This window comes from Schistocerca cancellata, chromosome 2 (genome assembly GCF_023864275.1).
Source record: "Schistocerca cancellata isolate TAMUIC-IGC-003103 chromosome 2, iqSchCanc2.1, whole genome shotgun sequence".
NCBI lineage: Eukaryota > Metazoa > Arthropoda > Insecta > Orthoptera > Acrididae > Schistocerca > Schistocerca cancellata.
This window is the reverse complement of record NC_064627.1, coordinates 1,051,085,105-1,051,105,518: the sequence shown is the minus strand read 5'-3', so window position 1 is coordinate 1,051,105,518 and position 20,414 is coordinate 1,051,085,105. Positions and strand designations below refer to the sequence as shown.

Genomic DNA, 20,414 nt, shown 5'->3' with positions numbered 1-20,414 from the left:
TTGAGGTGAGGAACCCTGGTCCAGAAATGACAAAGTCAAAAGTTATAAGCTAATATCATTTTGATACCTCTGACAGTGGACCTCTTCTACTGCAGGTACTTTTCTTTCAATATTTTGGAAGGAGGTAGTACATACCAAAACAAGAAAAAAATGTGTAGTAAACATGGCATCTAAGGTGCTTACCCTAAGGGCTACGAGCACGAGATGTTTCACAGTGGCAAAGGTGAAAAAGTGCTCATAGCTCCTAAGTCATACATTGTAGAGCTCAAGTTTCAACATGTTTTCCCTTGTTTTGGTACATACAAGCTCCTCCCAATATATGGAAAACAGAGCTTCTAGTAGAAGAGCTGTGTGTCACAATATTGGAGGTGAACAAGTGCTCTTTTAAGATGTGCACTGTAGAACTCATGTTGACCGGACATTTTTACCTTGTTTTGGTGTAAGGAACCCATCCTTAGAGACTGTATAGGGATTTAGTTACACTGTGTGTGTGTTTCTTTCAGATAGAGAACCTCCGTTTTAATTAATCACTGTGGACTCAGATATGGGGCGGAGGGTACCTCGTACCACAACTAACATCTTCTCTCTCAGGTATGAAGTTTTTAATTTATTACTTCTTTACTACTAACTGTATTCATGACACATTTCACAGTGTTCACATGTACCACTGAACACAACTGCAAAATTACATGTATGTATGACACGTATTTCAAAATATACGACGTCATAAACACTGACATATGTGAAAAACCGCTGCTCCATGCATGATGTTTAAATATATTATTAGTAACCTGCTGAACCAGTTTCGATGAAATTTGTTAAGGAGACAGCTTGAACCCTGAGGAAGAACATAGGCTGCTTAAGAAAACGTGTAGTACAAGATACCTACTGATTTCAAAAATATTACTCAAACTACGGAAAAATACTTGCTATTTGAGAAAGGTATTTGCTCTTTGACTTTTGAACTTTATCAAAATTGTGAAAATACCATACTTGATTGATATGCACAAAATGATACAATTCAAAGTAATGAATACAATGGTTATACAATCTTCAGTGTGTTTAATCCATACTTCCACATTGTTTCATAATGTGCACACCGCATAATTCACAGCTACTATGGGCGCTATCCAGTATTTGAGAACGAGAGCACTTAGGGAACTGCAACAAACTTTACACAAATTTCAAACCTTTATGAAACTTTTTCTTGCTGATAAATTCCACAAAAAAGGAAAAAAGTTTATTGCTTACTGCATTTTTGCTGTTCAACCAGATCCAACCAAAACCAAAACATACCAAATCAAATAGCATGACCTTAGGAGAGTACACCTAATCTATCAGCTGCCCATAAGTATTGTCCAATTTTTCTATGACGACATGACCATTATCAACCCAAAAAGAACAGTCTTCATATTATCCAGCTAATTATGAAACACTACGGCAGGCAAATGAATCACTGATCATTTCATTAGGATGGTCACAAATCAAATTCTGTTGACATATCACTCTTTCTGCATTACCCAATGACAATATACAATTTTCGGAGACAGTTATCAAAGTTATTCACCATGCCATTTATAAAACTGTCGATAGTGATGTTCTATCACACTTCTTTTTCCACATTATACGTGTAGAGCAAGTGTGCTGAAATCCATTTACTATGAACAGTCCAATCACATAACAGGTCAGATATTCTGTAGGCAAATATTCTGTTTGATAGATTAACAATATGGAGCTGTATTGAGTGCTTTCCCAAAACTAGTAAATACATCATCAATACCTGCTCCACTAACTATTAAAATCGCAATGTATGTGCCAACACACTCAGTTTCCAACTGTCATAATATGTATGAGATCAAGAATTATACAGGCACTTTAATGCTCTATTTTTCATAGACAAAACTGTTCAGATATCAAGTGAGACAGTAAAAAGCAAATACAAACATGACAAAAACTGATCAGTTGGCATAATTTAGATATCAAATGAGACAGTAAAAAGCATATACAAATATGAGAAAAACTGATAAGTTGGCACAATTTTCAGCAAAACCCTTCGATAATTTTCATTGTGACAGCTTGGTATTAAAAATTAATGTGCTCTGTAGCAATATTATAAAGCTGAAATGACATGTATAACATCACACAATCACAACCTCTTTCATCCTGCAAAACTATTACAGAGGAGAAGAACAAAAACTATCAGAGTGTTCTTGGAACTTAGGAAACATTTTCCACAGGAGAAATTAACACTTTTTCTGCAGAGGAGAAACATGCAGTAGCCATAGGTATGGCAAAATGGGAGAAAACATTCAGCAAAAAAATGTTGTAGTAAACATCAAAAGGTTATAAGTAATGCTGTTTTAGATTGAATATTCCTATTTTTCACGTTTTCACCTGAAATTTTATAGACTTAAGCAGACAACAAATACTTTTCCTCCTAAGTGTGATAATTGTCGCAACACAAATACTCCACAAAATGAAATGAGTGTGTGCTTAATTTACAGTTCATGAATGTTTTTAGATTTTTACAGCATTAGAGGATTACAAATACATCTATTACTTACAATGAAAGAAGCATTGAACACACTAGGTGATGGTTCTTCCAGTACTGGCACTGGAGGTATTCCTAATCTTGTCCGCAACAGTGCAATCACTGTGTCCACTGTCGCTTGCACAGATGACAAATAGCGTTCCCACAACATACGGCCTTGGCGACGCATAGCCAACAAATCTGGATCACCCACAGCACGTATCAGGAAATGAAGTTCTGTGACACGTGCCTATGAAATAATTAACAAATTATGTATAACCTTAACTACCCTTTATACACAAATACAGAGGCATAAATAATTCACTTGTGATACTTCAAAAACACAAACTGTAATTTAAGATAACACAAAAATAAAACCTGTTCTAATGTCTTTTACTGCCATCTACTGTCACACTTACTTTCACAATGGTCACTGCTTTCAATAAGTTAAACACCATGTTCCACATAATACCAGTGCACTACATGTACTGGTTAATCATCTCTAGTCAAACTGTTAGTGAAGTGTAAACACTGTCTCAAAAGTTGGCTACACTGTGTTTTATCAGAAAGTTGAATGCAGTTGTGTGTTCGTGTGTCAGTTGTTGTTGTTGTGAGAAACTCATACTGTTTAGCTGTTACAGAAATGGGACAGTTTGCATTAGAACAGCAAATTGATATTGTGGAGTGTTCCATTAAGGAATGTAAAGAAATGTTTCAAGTCAAGTACCCTGGTAGGAAACTCCCCACAACCAGCACTACTCACGACCTGTACAAGAAATGGAGGACTGTAGGGTACGTTCAGAATATACAGATGAATAGGACACCCCTGAAAACTACAGACAGAGTTTGCAAAGACATTATGACAAGTCCCCGCAAATCGGTAAGGAGATTATTGCAGCAGGTTGGTGTATCTTTTATCAGGTCATCATGTATTAAAAGATATGAAATTAAAAGCCTATCTTGTAAGTGTGGTGCACAAGTTTAAATCTGAGGATCAGAAATAATGGTTCATTATTGTAACTCGCTGTTAACATCAATTGCTAGCAGTTACTTGGACCCCTTGCCTTAATTCATGTCAGGTGAAGTCTGGTTTCATTTTCAGGTTACGTAAACTCCCAGAATTGCAGGTACTGGTCACAGTACAACCCATATATTCTGCATGAAGAACCTCTCCACTCAGGGAAGAGATAGGTGCTTGGTGTGCATTGTCTGCCATGTGCATTATTCGTCCCATATTTTTCAATGAAACCTTAAATAGTACCAGATATCTAGAGATCTTTGACTCTTTCCACACACAATTAACAAATTCAGAGAAGCTGTATGCAGTACTCTACATCTACATCTACATGATTACTCTGCTATTCACAAGTGTCTGGCAGAGTGTTCAATGAAACACCTTCAAGCTGTCTCCCTACCGTTCCACTCTTGAACGCTGTGTGGGAAAAACTAGCACTTAAATTTTTCTGTGCGAGCCCTGATTTCTCTTATTTTATCATGATATCATTTCTCCATATGTAGGTGGGTGCCAACAGAATGTTTTCGCAACGGAGGAGAAAACTGGTGATTGAAATTTCATGAGAAGATCCCGTCGCAATGAAAAACGCCTTTGGTTTAATGATTGGCACTCCAGTTTACATATCATGTCTGTGGCACTATCTCCCCTATTTCGCGATAATACAAAATGAGCCGCCCTTCTTGGTACTTTTTTGATGTCATCTGTCAGTTCCACCTGATGCGGATCCCACACTGCACAGCAATACTCCAGAATAGTGCAAACAGGTGTGATGTAAGCAGTCTCTTTAGTAGACCTGTTGCACCTTCTAAGTGTTCTGCCAATGAATTGCAGTTTTGCTTTGCTCTACCCACAACACTATCTACGTGATTGTTCCAATTTAGGTTATTTGTAATTGTAATCTCTAAGTATTTAGTTGAATTTACAGCCTTCAGATTTGTGTGACTTATCGCACAATCAAAATTTAGTGGATTTCTTTTAGTACTCATGTGGATAACTTCACACTTTTCTTTATTCAGGGTCAATTGCCACTTTTCACACCATACTCTTATGTAAATCATTTTGCAATTTGTTTTGGTCATCTGATGACTTTACAAGACGGTAAATGACAGCATCATCTGCAAAAAAACTTAGACGGCTATTGAGGTAGTCTCCTATATCACTAATACAGATCAGGAACAACAGAGGGCCTATAACACTTCCTTGGGAAATGCCAGATATTACTCCTGTTTTACTCGATGACTTTCTGTCTATTACTACGAACTGTGATCTTCCTGACAGGAAATCACAAATCCAGTCGCACAACTGAGGCAATATTCCATAGGCATGCAGTTTGGTTAGAAGAACAGTGTCTAAAGCCTTATGAAAATCAAAAAATATGGAATCCATCTGACATCCCCTGTTGATAGCAATCATTACTTCATTAGTATATAGAGCTAGTTGTGTTTCATAAGAACGATATTTTCTGAATCTGCGCTTGGCTGTGTGTCAATAAATTGTTTTCTTTGAGGTACTTCATAATTTTCGAATACAATATACGTTACTAAACCCTTCTGCAAATCAACATTAGTGATACGGGCCTGTACTTCAATGGATTACTCCTACTTCCCCTTTTGGGTATTGGTGTGATTTGAGCAATTTTGCAGTCTGTAGGTACACATCTTTCTGTGAGCGAGCGGTTGTGTATAATTGCTAAATATGGAGCTATTGTATCAGCATACTCTGAGAGAAACCCACCTGGTATTCAATTTGGAACGGAAGCCTTGCCTTTATTAAGTGATTTAAGCTGCTTCATGACACCAAGGATATCTATTTCTATATTTCTCAACTTGGCAGTTGTTCTTGATTTGAATTCAGGAATATTTACTTCGTCTTCTTTGGTGAAGAAGTTTCAGAAAACCGTGTTTAATAACTCTGCTTTAGTGGCACTGTCATCAGTGACTTCACCATTGTTACTGTGCAGTGAAGGTATTGATTGCATCTTGCCACCGGTGTGCAAAGTATGACCAGAATCTTTTTGGCTTTTCTGCCAGATTTCGAGACAGAGTTTTGTTATGGAAATTATTAAAAGCATCTCACACTGAAGTACACACTATTTTTTTAACTTCAGTAAGACTTTGCCAGTCTTGAGGATAGTGGGGTTCTTTTAAATTTGGCATGCTTTTTTCGCTGCTTCTGTAACAGTGATCTGACCCGTTTTGTGTAGCATGGAGGATCAGGAACATCACTTAGTAATTTATGTGGTATATATCCCTCAATTGCTGTTGATACTATCTCTCTGAAATCTTTCCACAACTTTTCTATGCTTACATTATCAGATCAGAAGGAGTGAAGACTGTCTCTTAAAACGGTACTAAAAGCATTTAAATAAACTTTTTTATACTTTGCATTTTTTTTTATGGTGGTAGGTGTTACAGCATTCAGCCTAGCAGCAACTGCCTTGTCATTGCTAATCCCTGTATTCGTCACGATACTCACTATTTGTCCAGAATTATTTGTTGCTAAGAGGTCAAGTATGCTTTCGTAAACATTTACACTTCGAGTGGGCTCTTGAACTAATTGTTCAAAATAATTTTCTGAGAAAGCATTCCGTACAATTTCGGATGACATTTTATGCCTGCCACCGGCTTTAAATGTACAATTTTTCCAGCATATCAAGCATAGATTGAAGTCACCACCGACTATAACTGTATGAGTGGGATACCTATTTGAAATGAGACTAAATTTTCTTTGAACTGTTCAGCAACTATTTCTTCAAAGCCTGGGGGGGGGGGGGGGGGGGGGTCGGAAAAACGATCCAATTAATAGTTTAGGTCAATTGTCAAGTATAATTTTTACCCATACTGATTCGCAGGAACTATCTACTTCAATTTCAGTACAAGGCAAACTACTTCTGACAGCAATAAATACTCCACCACCAACTGTATTTAATCTACTCTTTCTGAACACTGTTAGATTGTTTGACAAAATTTTGGCTGAACTTATTTCCGGCTTTAGCCACCTTTCTGTACCTATAACTCTTTGAGCTTCAGTGCTTTCTATTAGGGCTTGGAGCTACGGTTCTTTCCCAATACAGCTACGACAATTTACAACTACAATACTGATCGTTTCTACAACTACCTTACTGTGTTTTACCTGCCCCCATTTAGACAGACGCTCTTTCTGTGGTTCCCTGAGACCGTATAACCTAAAAAACTGCCTAGTCCCTTCCACACAACCCCCGCTACCCATGTAGCCACCTCCTGTGTGTAGTGTACCCCTGACATATTAAGCAGAACCCGGAAACCCACCACCTGATGCCACAAGTCAAGGAATCTGCAGCCTAAACGGTCACAAAACCGCCTGAGCCTCTGATTCAGACCCTCCACTCAGCTCTGCACCAAAGGACCGCAGTCAGTTCTATCAATGATGCTGCAGATGGTGATCTCTGCCTTAATCTCACAAGCAAGACTGGCAGTCTTTACCATTTCCGCTAGCCGCCCGAAACCAGAGAGAATCTCCTCCGATCCAAAGTGACATGTCATTGATACCAACATGAGCCACCACCTGCAGTTGGCTACACCCTGTTCTCTTCATGGCATCCGGAAGCACCCTTTCCACATCCAGAATGACTCCCCATGGTATGAACACAGAGCACACACTGGCTTCCTTCCCCACCTTGGCAGCCATATTCCAAAGGGGGCCCATTACGCGTCTAAAGTAGGAGCTCCCAACTACCAGCAAGTCCACCCTCTGTGAATCCGACACTGAGCTACATTAACCAAAGCAAACGAAAGCCTGTATGATACGAGGGTCGATACAAGGTTCGACAGCAATGGCGGTCCTGTATGCTACACTATTATTAAAATAAAAGCTTGTGCCTAGTAAACACTGGAGCATGCAAGAAGTTACAAAATAATCGAGTAACTGCACAAGTATCTGTAAATAAGTTGCTCCTGTTGGAAGCTCATAAAAATATATAACAAACGAATGGTGTACTCGTCTTATTAGCAGCAGGAACACGAGGTGCTCTGTCTCTGACGGTCTTTCCGACAAGATGGAGTAACTGCTCACATATCCAACCAAAGTATTGGCCCCCCGAGATACACGGAGTTAACATCATACAATTTTTATTTATGGGTCGCATTAAAAAGTGAAGTGTATGCTGACAATCTTCGTACAACAGACAATGTTATACAAAACATTACTAGAGAAACTGAATTAACAACATGACATCATACACAAAGTCAGTTATGCCTGGATGCCCATGGTCACAACCTCCACACCTTTTACATACAGACAACTTTGTGTGTGTGTGTATATATACTGTCTATTCATTTTCAGTTAGTTTATTTTTTACCTGAATCTCGGGTGTGAAGCATGCCGGTTTTATGTGGAACACCCTGTAGAACATCTTCAGATGTACAAGGGTAAAGAAAAAGAAAAAATCTCCAATGCATTGGGGTCACAGAGGACTATTCATGCGGCTGCTCACAGCACTGTTGTGATTGGCACATAGCAATCATACCGTAATTATAAGAGCAGTATTTCACAACTAAGAGACCATATTCAGGTATTTTACCATGAACAATAATGTAAATTCAAAGACACATATTTTGTAAATATGGCAGACAGAACAGCAAAAAAGTAGTTTTATTTGTGGGTGGTATAGATTAAGATGCATCTTATGAGGCAGTGATCATTCATTTGGCAACTTTCTCTGTTATATCTGTTCAAGATGAATTGCATTAGTTGGCATTATCTACTGATGACTGTAATCCCAGCCAGAAGTTTTATGAATGATGACAATAACCAACAAAAACTTGGAAACAAAATTATTTTGTATTTTGACAGTATTATGAAAAGGGTAGATTGCTACTCATCACATAGCAAAGATGCTGATTCCTAGCTTGTCATTATTCCATCCTGGATTTTCCATTGTTTTATTTTGTATTACTGAGTGATACCATTGTTAAGGGTATCATGAAGAAAACAACTGAGATTTATCATCCCACTGAGAGTGAAAGATCCCTAGAGATAGAGCATAAGCTTAGGTTGAGAAGAGTGAGGAAGGAAATTGGTCATGTCCTTTTCCAAGAACCCAACCAAGTATTTTCCTAAAAATAACAATATCATTCCCTACTTGGTTGGAAAACTAAATAAACAAGCTTTATCTCACGCAAGCAGCATAATGCATTTTCTTACTGAAAGTGGCCAATAGGCATCACAGAGCTTGTGATCAGTATTCACTGGATGGTACTGCAGTCGTCATCAGCTTTATGTGTGAGAAACAAAGGCAAAGAAATTGGAGGATGGAAGAGGTATCATGAGTTTTTTAATATATTTAATATATAAGTGAAGTTCAGATTCAAAAGAGCTGGGAAGAAGAAAGTAGCAGTAGCAGTAGTAGGAAAACATTTTACAATTGACATGTCAGATACAAAACAGGAAGAAAACATTACATTTTCCATACAACATGAAGAAAACTAGCAGGCAGTACTGCAAAAAGCTAATATAATACTCCATAAAATTTACATTTTCTGAAAGGGTCCTGATAATTTAAGATTCATTTAGTTATGCAAAAAGAAAGCTAATACTTATCAACATAACAGAGAGAGAGCATTTTATGTTGTAGTCTTCAGTCCAGAGACTGGTCTGATGCAGCTCTCCATGCTACTCTATCTTGTGCAAGCTTCTTCCCTTGGTCTCCCTCTACGATTTTTACCCTCCATGCTGCCCTCCAGCACTAAATTGGTGATCCCTTGATGCCTCAGAATATGTCCTAACAACCAATCCCTTGTTCTAGTCTAGTTGTGCCACAAACTCCTCTTCTCCCCAATTAGATTCAGTACCTCTTCATTAGTTACGTGATCTACCCATCTTCATCCATGTTCCACTTCCACACATGGCTACACTCCATACAAATATTTTCAAAAAAGACTTCCTGACACTTAAATCTATACTCAATGTCAACAAATTTCTCTTCTTCAGAAATGCTTTCCTTGCCATAGCCAGTCTACATTTTAGATCCTCTCTACTTCGAGCACTGCCAGTTATTTTGCTCCCCAAGTAGCAAAACTAATCTACTACTTTTAGTGTCTCATTTCCTAACCTAAGTCTCTCAGCATCACCTGATTTAATTTGACTACATTCTATTACCCTCGTTTTGCTTTTGTTGATGTTCATCTTATATCCTCCTTTCAAGACACTGTCCATTCTGCTCAACCGCTCTCCCACATCCATCGCTCTCTGGCAGAACTACAATGTCATCAGCAAACCTCAAAGTTTTTATTTCTTCTCCATGGATTTTAATTCCTACTCTCTCTCTCTCTCTCTCTCTCTCTTTTCATTTACTGATTTCTCAGTATACAGATTGAATAACATCTGGGATAGGCTACAGCCCTGTCTCACTCCCTTTTCAACTACTGCTTCCCTTTCATTTCCCTCAACTCTTATGACTCCCATAGTTGATTTCTGTGCAAATTGTAAATAGCCTTTCACTCCCTGTATTTGACCCCTGCCACCTTCAGAATCTGAGAGTGTTCCAGTCAACATTGTCAAAAGCCTTGCCAAAGTCTACAAATGCTAGAAATGTAGGTTTGCCTTTCCTTAATCTATCTTCTAAGATAAGTTGCAGGGTCAGTTTTGCCTCATGTGTCCCAACATTCCTATGGAATCCAAACTGATCTTACCGGAGGTTGGCTTCCACCAATTTTTTAATTCGTCTGTATTGAATTCGTGTTAGTATTTTGCTGCTGTGACTTATTAAACTGATAGTTCAGTAATTTTCACACCTGTCAACACCTGCTTTTTTTGGGATTGGAATTATTATATTCTTCTTGAAGTCTGAGGGTATTTCGCCTGTCTCATACATCTTACTCACCAGATGGTAGAGTTTTGTCAGGGCTGGCTCTCCCAAGGCCATCAGTAGTTCTAAGGGAATGTTGTCTACTCCTGGGGCCTTGTTTCGACTTAGGTCTTTCAGTGGTCTGTCAAATGCTCTATGCAGTATCATATCTCCCATTTCATCTTCATCTATGTCCTATTCCATTTCATAATATTGCCCTCAAGTACATCATCCTTGTACAGACCCTCTACATATGCCTTCCGCCTTTCTGCTTACCCTTCCTTGCTTAGAACTGGTTTTCCATCTGAGCTCTTGATATTCATACAAGTGGTTCTCTTTTCTCCAATTGTGTCTTTAATTTTCCTGTAAGCAGCATCTATCTTTTCCCTAGTGATACATGCCTATACATCCTTACATTTGTCCTCTAGCCATCCCTGCTTAGCCATTTTGCATTCCTGTCGATCTCATTTTTGAGACGTTTGTATTCCTTTTTGCCTGCTGCATTTACTGCATTTTTATATTTGCTCCTTTCATCAATTACATGCAATATATCTTCTGTTACCCAAGGATTTATACTAGGCCCTTGTCTTTTTCCCTACTTGATCATCTGCTGCCTTCACTATTCCATCTCTCAAAGCTACCCATTCTTCTTCAACTGTATTTCTTTCCCCTGTTCTTGTCAATCATTCCCTAATGCTCTCTCTGAGACACTCTACAGCCACTGGTTCTTTAAGTTTATCCAGGTCCCATCTCCTTAAATTCCCACGTTTTTGCAGTTTCTTCAGTTTTAATCTACAGTTCACAACCAATAGATTGTGGTCTTACAATTTAAAATGTCATACAATTTAAAAACTGGTTCCTAAATCTCTGTCTTACCATTATATAATCTATATGAAACCTTCCAGTGTCTGCAGGCCTCTTCCATATATACGACCTTCTTTCATGATTCTTAAGCTATGATTAAGTTATCCTCTTTGCAAAATTCCTCTTTCATTCCTTACCCCCATTCCTTATTCACCAACTACATTTCCTTATCTTCCTTTTTCTACTATCGAGTTCCAGTCCTCCGTGACTTAAATTTTCATCCCCCTTCACTATCTGAATAATTTCTTTTATCTCATCGTACATATCTTCAATCTCTTTGTCATCTACGGAGCTAGCTGGCATTTAAACTTATGCTACTGCAGTAGGCATGGGCTTCGTGTCTATCTTGGCTACGATAGCTTACCCACGCTCCTATTTTTTTATTCATTATTAAACCTACTCCTGCATTACCCCTATTTGATTTTCTATTTATAACCCTGTATTCACCAGACCAGAAGTCTTGTTCCTCCTGCCACCAAACTTCACTAATTCCCACTATATCTAACTTTAACCTCTCCATTTCCCTTTTTAAATTTTCTAACCTACCTACCCAATTAAGGGATCTGACATTCCGTGCTCCTATCTGTAGAAACCAGTTTTCCTTCTCCTGATAATGACATCCTCGTAAGTAGTCCCCACTCAGAAATCCAAATGCGGGACTATTTTACCTCCAGAATACTTTATCCAAGAGGACGCCATCATCATTTAACCATATAGTAAAGCTACATGCCCTTGGGAAAAATTACGGCTGTAGCTTCCCCTAGCTTTCAGCTGTTTGCAGTACCTGCACAGCAAGGCCGTTTTGGTTTATGTTACGAGGCCAGATCAGTCAATCATCCAGACTGTTGCCCTGAAACCACTGAAAAGGCTGCTGCCACTCTTCAGGAACCACACGTTTGCTAGCCTCTCAACAGATAACCCTCCATTGCAGTTGCATCTATGGTACAGCTATCTGTATTGCTGAGGCACGCAAGCCTCCCCACCAATGGCAACGTCCATGGTTCGTAGGGAGAGGGAGAGCTTTATAGTAATCTACAAAACTAATGTCCCACTGTACCTTCTGTTTTAGTTGTTTATGAAATTTTATAATTTTTTTTTTAATTTCTTGTTTTCTATAGATTACTGGCATAGTTTGGCATGGATACAATTTACAGACCAGTCAATGAGACTCAGGATGAAAGTATATGAGGTTGTCAAAGTGACTGCTGTGAAATTCAAATAAAGATCAGTTGGTCATACAGCCAGATAAAATGGTGAAATATGGGCTAAAGAAATTTTTTGTTGGATTCTTCCAGACAAATAATGAAGGTGATAAAGTGACTGCCTAACAGAAGATGATAGACTACAATAAACGGGCAGGAAAAACTCGAACAGAGAGAGGAAGGTTGTCATCTGTGGAAATGGCCCTTACCCAGCAATACGTGAAAATGGTTAATGATTATCATAGAACTGTGTACAAACTCTTAAATTGCTACTCACTTTTGGAAGCAGAATTGCAGCTTTCCTCCAGTCAATAACCTCATCAAAAGGAAGGAGTGCCTGATCTCCGCCCAGAACAACAGGCACAGCACCAGCCTTAAGAGCTTCATAAATACGTAGTTGCATTGGTGCTGTTGACAATACTTCTCCACCCACTGGTGCAATAATCAACACAAATGTAGATTCCTTGAGCACACTTAATCGTGATGATTCTGTTCCACAGAGTCTCCACTCCCCTAAAATATCCCCTGCACCTGTCCTTCCTCTCACTGGCGAAAGCAAACACTCAAACTGAAACAGAAACTTGTCTGATGTGGAACCCCTCTCCATTCTCTTGAGGTGCTCTACAATAAATGTGTCAATGTCCTGTGTATAATAACTGTCACGTTTTTTATTATGCTCGGTCTTGTGATAACTATCCACATTACCATCAAGATCATCAACATACGCTGTACTGCTTATTTCTTTTACAGTTCTGTTTGACAGCTTCCTCAATTCACCTTGAAATGAAATCAGAATTTTTCTGCGAGCTGGCACCATCCGCGGACAATCTTGCCACACATCTCCTCCAGGCGGTCCCAGCACGGGAGGAGCTATCACGTCAAAATTGTGTCGAAATCTGGACCTTAAAAATGTTGACTGCACAATAATAGCTCGTCCAGTATCAACACCCTTGAAAGCATCCTGACTTCCAGTGGCTAAGTCTCGCCGTCCAGTGCTCCCACTGCGCGCCAGGTTTAGGAGGATGTGGTTACGGCCGTCACCACCCCAGAATGGTAATTTGTGCAATGCTTCAGTTGATATAGGTTGCTGACTGATATTAGTACTTGAAACTGCTAAAGTTTCACCTACTAGCACTACAAATAAACACGCCTCAGTGGGTTCTGATGTATAGTGAGGATTGTAGCCAAGAGTTTGTTTTAGTGTTGTCTTCACAAATCCCTCAACTTCCCAGCCAGCACTGGCTATAGGAAACTTATCTGGATCATACAGAAACACTGGAAAACCTGACACTAAAGAGCATCGAGAGTGATCGAAACAATTATGCATCTGACATAAATGAATTGATTCTGGAGGAATGGCTGGGAGGTGTTCTGGAAGCATGTCTGGCAAGAGACGTCCTGGAAGTGCCAGTTCTGGAGTGTTCCTCTGCACTGCTTCACGGTGAGAAACTTGAGCCTGCAAAAAAGAAGAAAAAAATACTAGAGATACATTTAAAACTGAATTGCAAATGGCAGTAAACATTACACAGATACAAACAAAACAGAAATATTAAACATATGCACTTAAATTTAAGAAAATTGCTATATTTCAAAAATATGCAATCACAAAACTATGTATTTTTAGTACTCTGTAAGAACCTCACACTAAGGAAGACAGAAGTGAGTGGTGTTACACAACAACTTCTACAAAAGATTCCACTGACAGGAAAAGATCAGGGATCTTTTGCGGGGACATCCATCTCTAATGATCTTAATACTGAAGGGTAATTTAAACTCTAACCTTCTCTTCCAGGGATAGTTCCTTCCTAGACTGCTTTGATGTGGACCCATAGTTCATGGATGGAAACTTGCAGAGTACTTGTCTCTGAACAAGAAAATTCAACAGACAAACTACCAACAGCGTACTGGATCTACATGGACATCAAGTAAGAACCACAATCCACTGTTTGCAAAGAAGCTTTTCAAGATCTATTTGCTTTGGGTGCAGCTACTGTCCACAAGGAATATAAGGTCAGTGTTAACAGCAGGTAGGATAAACCACCAACTTTGACTGCATTAATCAATCCCACATATGAGGCCAATATGACTGTAAGCAAGCATAATATGACTTTAGATACTTCCAGTATAGTTAAAAAATGCAATGGCCATTGGCGGCAACCAATATTTCCAACAAGATTATTCTGAGACAGAAAGTAAGAAGCCTATCCTTTGACCCCCTCTCCCCCCCCCCCCCCCCCACCACCACTACCCCCTCCATATATAACCTTTGTGCTTTTATATGATTCTCTAGCAGGGGCTACTTACACAACTTATTTGACAGGTACAATGAAGCATTTTCAACTGATGTGTTTCTCATATGATTACAATTGTCTCATATGATTACAATGGAGAATCTTCTTGCACAATAATAACTATGAAGAAATTCTTTTTAAATTTCATTCAGTTTAATGAAGCACACAACTAATCTTACGATATGTCTATCCTGACTCTTCCGAAAAAATTATTTTTACAATTTCTGTTATATGAGAAAGTTGTAAAAAAGGTCATTGAAAAGGAAGGAAAATTAGAGTTTCACATCCCATCAGTGATTGCACCATCATGGATTAACTCTTTGAGGGGCAGGTAAAAGCCCTAAAAATTTACCCTTGAGAGGTGTGACCAATAATTTACATATTTCAAATTTTATCCATAGTAACATTTTGATTTCATTATTGTGATATAAACTGAAAGAACAATCTCAAGCAATATTTCTTGCTTTTTCTATCTGTAACATAGTCTGCCTTCACTCAATAAAAATTATCAACACAATTCATACCGAAATTGTAATCTTTTATCCTGTGATTCACTGTGGGCACTTGATCCAGTGGTGCATGACATGTAGAAATCATGTTGACTGACCTGTTATATCTACAGATAACTAACCCATCATTACTAATTCTGTAGTCAAATTATCCTCTCTCAAGTTCCTTTTTTCTTTCTGGAATTTATTGTTCCATGAGTGTGCCGACTATTGGAATGTAGGTTCCTGAACTCATCATATGATGTAAAGCAACTGTCCATAAAGATAATATGTTTCTTTCCATGAAGGTCACTTGTTAAATTTAGAACCATGCTCAATCCTAATCCCACTACCAAGGACTGTGAAACTTTTCCTGTACAAATATAAATTTTCAAGTTGTATGATAATTCATCACATAACATCCACACTTTGTACCCCCTCTTTATAGGTCTGTTTCTCATGTTTGAAAGATGACCTGCCCTTGAATTTAACCATTGCTTAATCAATAGCGAGAGTCTTGGAATTTCCTGTTCAAACAATCTAGCAGCAGACGGAGTTTGTATAGTTTGTCATAATTCTGACTGTTTCTGTCAGGAGCCACAGAATAATCCCCGAGATGTAAGTTACTCAGTAACTGACTAAATCTTTATACTGATATTAACTGTGATGTATAACTTTCACTAGGGTCTGGATCAGTCCTGCAGTAATATCTGCAGGTAGGTTTTTCCGTAATTCCCACGCAATGACGTAGTTTTGTCTATAGACAAAATAGAGCACTAAAGTGTCTATATAATTCTTGATCTCATACAAGTTACGACAGTTGGCAAATGACTGTGTTAGCACATACATTGCAGTTTTAATAGTTAGTGGAGCAGATGTTGATGATGTGTTTACTAGTTTTGGGAAAACCCTCAATACAGCTCCATACTCATAACCTATCAAACAATATTTTATATCCATTGGTGGGAACAAAAGAGTTGCCTGTCTGTGTTGCATACAAATTGCTTTGAAACACTGTGTAGTTTCTTGACGTTTCATCAAAAAACTCGCAAAATAACTGACTTCAGGTTCAGTTTGTTCTTTATTTCTGCAACCACATCATTTTTTCTGATAAACAATGGCACTTGGCCAACACCTGTGGCCCCATATATCATCAATGTTGATGGAACAGAGAGGGCACTGCATTATTTTCACTTGTCTCATCACTTTCGCTGTTATCCTCAGAATCACTACTGCTCAACATGCAACTGTAAACAAAATTAGAAGATGCACAATCTGTAGTGAATGTCAGATCACTTTCATCTCTGTCAAGTCTGTTGTCACTAAAAGGAATTTTATCAAATAATATTCAGTAACATTCTTCCTCTGTTACTCTTTTCTGGTGAGACGTATTGGATGGAGAAGAAAATTCACCGGATGTAGGAGGAGGTCAGTGGTTAGTGCCACTAACCACATAGAAATACATCTGTGAAGTATAGAAAATTCTATTCAAATAAAAAGTAATATTACTTGTACATTTATGGAAGGCCAACACATAAATATATACAATTACTTACCAAAAATAGTCGTATAAAAAAGAGCTAGAGAGAGAAATGACTGACACTTCCACAAACACCACCAGCAATGTATGAAATGCCAGATCATTTCATTAAATATGTGCAAAAGTACTGCACTGTGATTTTTCCTGCCATCTAGTGAAACTAAAGTCAACAGTTAATTGGTTAGTTGAGAGAATACCTACCTGAGTGTTCAACTGAGGCAAATAATGTGGTCAGCCACAGTGACCACTGCCCTTTCAAAGCGTCTACATATGTGGTAGGTTACAGTGATGCCCATCCTTCAAAGAGTTAATGACAAGAGTAGGCTGATTTTTAACAGAATTGCCACAGCTTCAGTAGACTTGCAAGAAAGCTACGCAGAAGAGATGAATAGCAATCCTCCAAAATTTTAAAAATTACTGAGGGTAGTGGCAAACAAACAGTTATTCAAGCTAGTATATGGAATCTGTGAGACTGAAGACACACCACTGGACTTTCCTGTAAACTCCAATAACAAATATCACACATTTAACCAAACAGCTGATGCATTTTAATAGCTGACCAGAATAATATATAAGAGAATTTAAAAGAAAATTTCAGGATAGTTTAGATGACAATAACTTTGGTTTTAGGAAAAGTAAAGGTACAGAGAGGTAGCTGCAATGTTATACTTGATAATCGAAGCAAGACTTATGAAAAATAAATACACTTTCATAGGATTTATCAAAAAGCATTCGAATCAGAAAAGTGGAGCGAGATGTCTTGAATTCCACAGAATAATACACTAGAAGGAAAGACAGGCAAATGCGTCATATGGATAAGAATTAGGAACATTAAGAATGGAACACCAAGAGAGAAGTGTTCAGATTAAAAAGTGTGTAGGACATGGATTCTGTTTTCTCTTCTATTATTCAAAATGTGTATTGAAGATGCAATGAGGGAAATAAAAAAAATGCTAGAATAAATCTCTTTTATTTCCATCTATGATCACAAAATTGTTTGGCCCTTAGACTACCAGTTTTGGTCAGCAATAATCATCTCCAGATATGCAATGAAACATGGGAGAACCAAATGTAGCTAATGAACAGCCTCAGCCTCCATATTAAAACAATGAAATACGCCACAATGAGAAGTGTTACTTTCACGTATGTGGTAAATATAGACTTAAAATACGATGAGGCATACCTGTTTTAAAAAATATCCTAATATAATGAAACCATGGTGACATCGTCATTGTATTGATGTAATATTTTCAGTGCATTTTTTCCACATGTATGAAAGTAATACTTTTCATTAAGGTACTTTTTACTGTTTTAAAGTGTAGACTGTACACTAGTTGTATTTGGTTATCCCACATTCTGCTGCTTGATAATGGTCATCACTTACTACAACTGGAAGTCTAAGGACTAAACCATTTTGTGATTGCAGATGGAAATAAAGAAAACTTATTTTACACTTTCTGGGTCACTGTTCTGTTCAAGACTATGTCACAGCTTCTGAAGAAAGTTCAAGACTAGGATTAAAATTCAGCATGATAGGTTAATCATTAATATGATTCCATGTTGACATTGCTGTTTTGTTTGAAAGAGAGGAAAAATTATAGGACCTGCTGAATTGAATGAACAGCATACTGTGCAAAGAATATGGACTAAGAGGAAGCTAAAGAAATACTAAAGTACTGAGGACCACACAGTAAATGAAGTGAAGGAATTCTCCTACATGGAAGGAAAATAATAACAGATGAAGTAAAACTGACATAAGAAGCAGATAAGCATGGGCAAAAAGAGCATTTATCATTAAAACAAGACAACCAGTATTAAAATAGATCCTAAGCTGAGAAAGAAAGGTCTGAGAGCTTATGTCTGGAGAAAATCATTTTACAAAAGTGGAACATAAACTGTGGGAAAACCAGACAGAAGGGAATCAAAGTATTTAACACATGAGTTATTAGTATATATGAGGTGTGATCAAAAAGTGATGGGAATTTTTGTTTTTATTAAAGAATCTTTATTTATTCATCAACATCAACTTTGTCCCGTTCAAAGTAATCCCCCTCAAATACTTACACACACTTTACACTCTTGCCAGCACTTTTTCCAATTTTGGAAGCACTTCTAGATCTCACTTTTCATTATGGTGTTTGAGCAATTCTGTCGCATAACTTGCAGGTAGTATTCCTTACTGACCGTACAACCATAATACAGGAACTCATGATGCACTATCCCCACTATCCCACAGTGTTCAAAAAGAACATTCACATGTGATTGAACCTGTCAATTTTTTACTTCTCTCTCTCTTTTCTTTCTTTTCTTTTCAGGCAGTTTCCATTGGGATGAGTGGGCCTCGTTATGTGTTATAAACTTCTAAAGAAGTTATGGATTGATGTCAACGTCATTCAGCAACTTCTGAGTGATGTCTATGTGATGCTGTTTTTGGTTGAATTTTAACAATTTTGGAACAAACTTTGCTGCTACACATTTCAAGCAAAAAAAAAAAGAAAAGAAAAAGCAGCTTGAATGAGCCAAAGAATGTGCCAAAATCATCTTCAATGTCTCCAATGGTGACTCGGCAATTTTCCAGAACCATTTTCTTTACTTCTTCCACATTGCCATCAGTAATCAATGAACTAGGGCATCCAGGGTGGTCGTCCTCTTCACCATCACCTTGACCCTCTTCAATACATTTATACCACTTAAACTCTTGTCTTACCCATAGTAGATTTGCCAAAAGCCACAGTTAACATTTAAAATGTGATGCTGCACTTTATTCCATTTTGCAAGCAAAACTTAATGCAAAATCTTTGATTCACCTTTTTTGAAACAAAAAATTCGCTGAGCACTGAAAAACTCGTATAACCTTCTTGATTGTCAACAATATTCAAAACAGCTGAAAATGCAAACACAAACATGTGTACCAACAAGGTAAAAAAAAAAATTGTAAGTTTGATACATTAGGCCTGCAAAATTAAAAAATTCCCATTACTTTTTGATTACACCTCATATCTTCTTGTATAGCTGAAGGCTGGTAACTATGGATAGGAAACAAATGCATCAATTGTGTATGGATGCAGGAAGAATTTTCTACCTACAGAAACAGCTGAAAGCTATGTTGACCACGGTTGACAGACTTCAGGCTGTTTCCCTGGGCTGTGATGCCAATGAGGCAACTCCAACAAAAGTTGTGGAACTGTTGTGCCTACAGCATCACCTAGGCACTCCAATGTCACAGCTAGTCTCAACAGACTTATGTACACTTTCCTGAGAATCAATGATGAACTGTGGAATGTTCACGCAACTCTGGCTGGAACAAGAAAGTGGAGACTGACCACAAGGCTACTGGATACTGGACATTTGACTGTCCCTTTACACTTAAAACAGACCTGATGTCTTCCCCTATGGTGAGATTACACTTAAGCCAGCATGATACACCTCTTCTTTTGTGACTGGGACAGGGGCTGAAGCCTCTGGCCAATTACCAAGGGCATGTTTCCAGGCCACTGTAGGATTCATAAGGTAAGTAACGGAGTGTCTCAGGGAAATAGGCAGGTCAGGAAGAAAGGTCCGAGATCAGTCGACATATTTTCTAGGGGAAATGTGGAGCAGGCCCTGCAGGCAGCTATTGAGAACACTGGCTGTAGCTGGATGCAGATAACAGCTAATGTTG

The 20,414-nt window shown here is 38.2% G+C and overlaps 1 protein-coding gene across 1 annotated transcript in view; it reads right to left on the bottom strand.

Moving 5' to 3' along the window:
* The window catches only part of LOC126163034 (exostosin-3), a 130,886-nt gene that overhangs the window by 71,489 nt on the left and 38,983 nt on the right, over nt 1–20,414 (bottom strand). The window contains exons 5-6 of the mRNA XM_049919907.1: nt 12,712–13,890; nt 2,565–2,780 (exon numbers count right to left, since the gene is read on the bottom strand). Coding sequence (XP_049775864.1) covers nt 2,565–2,780; nt 12,712–13,890 — 1,395 coding nt within the window. The remainder of the gene's footprint in view (nt 1–2,564; nt 2,781–12,711; nt 13,891–20,414) is intronic.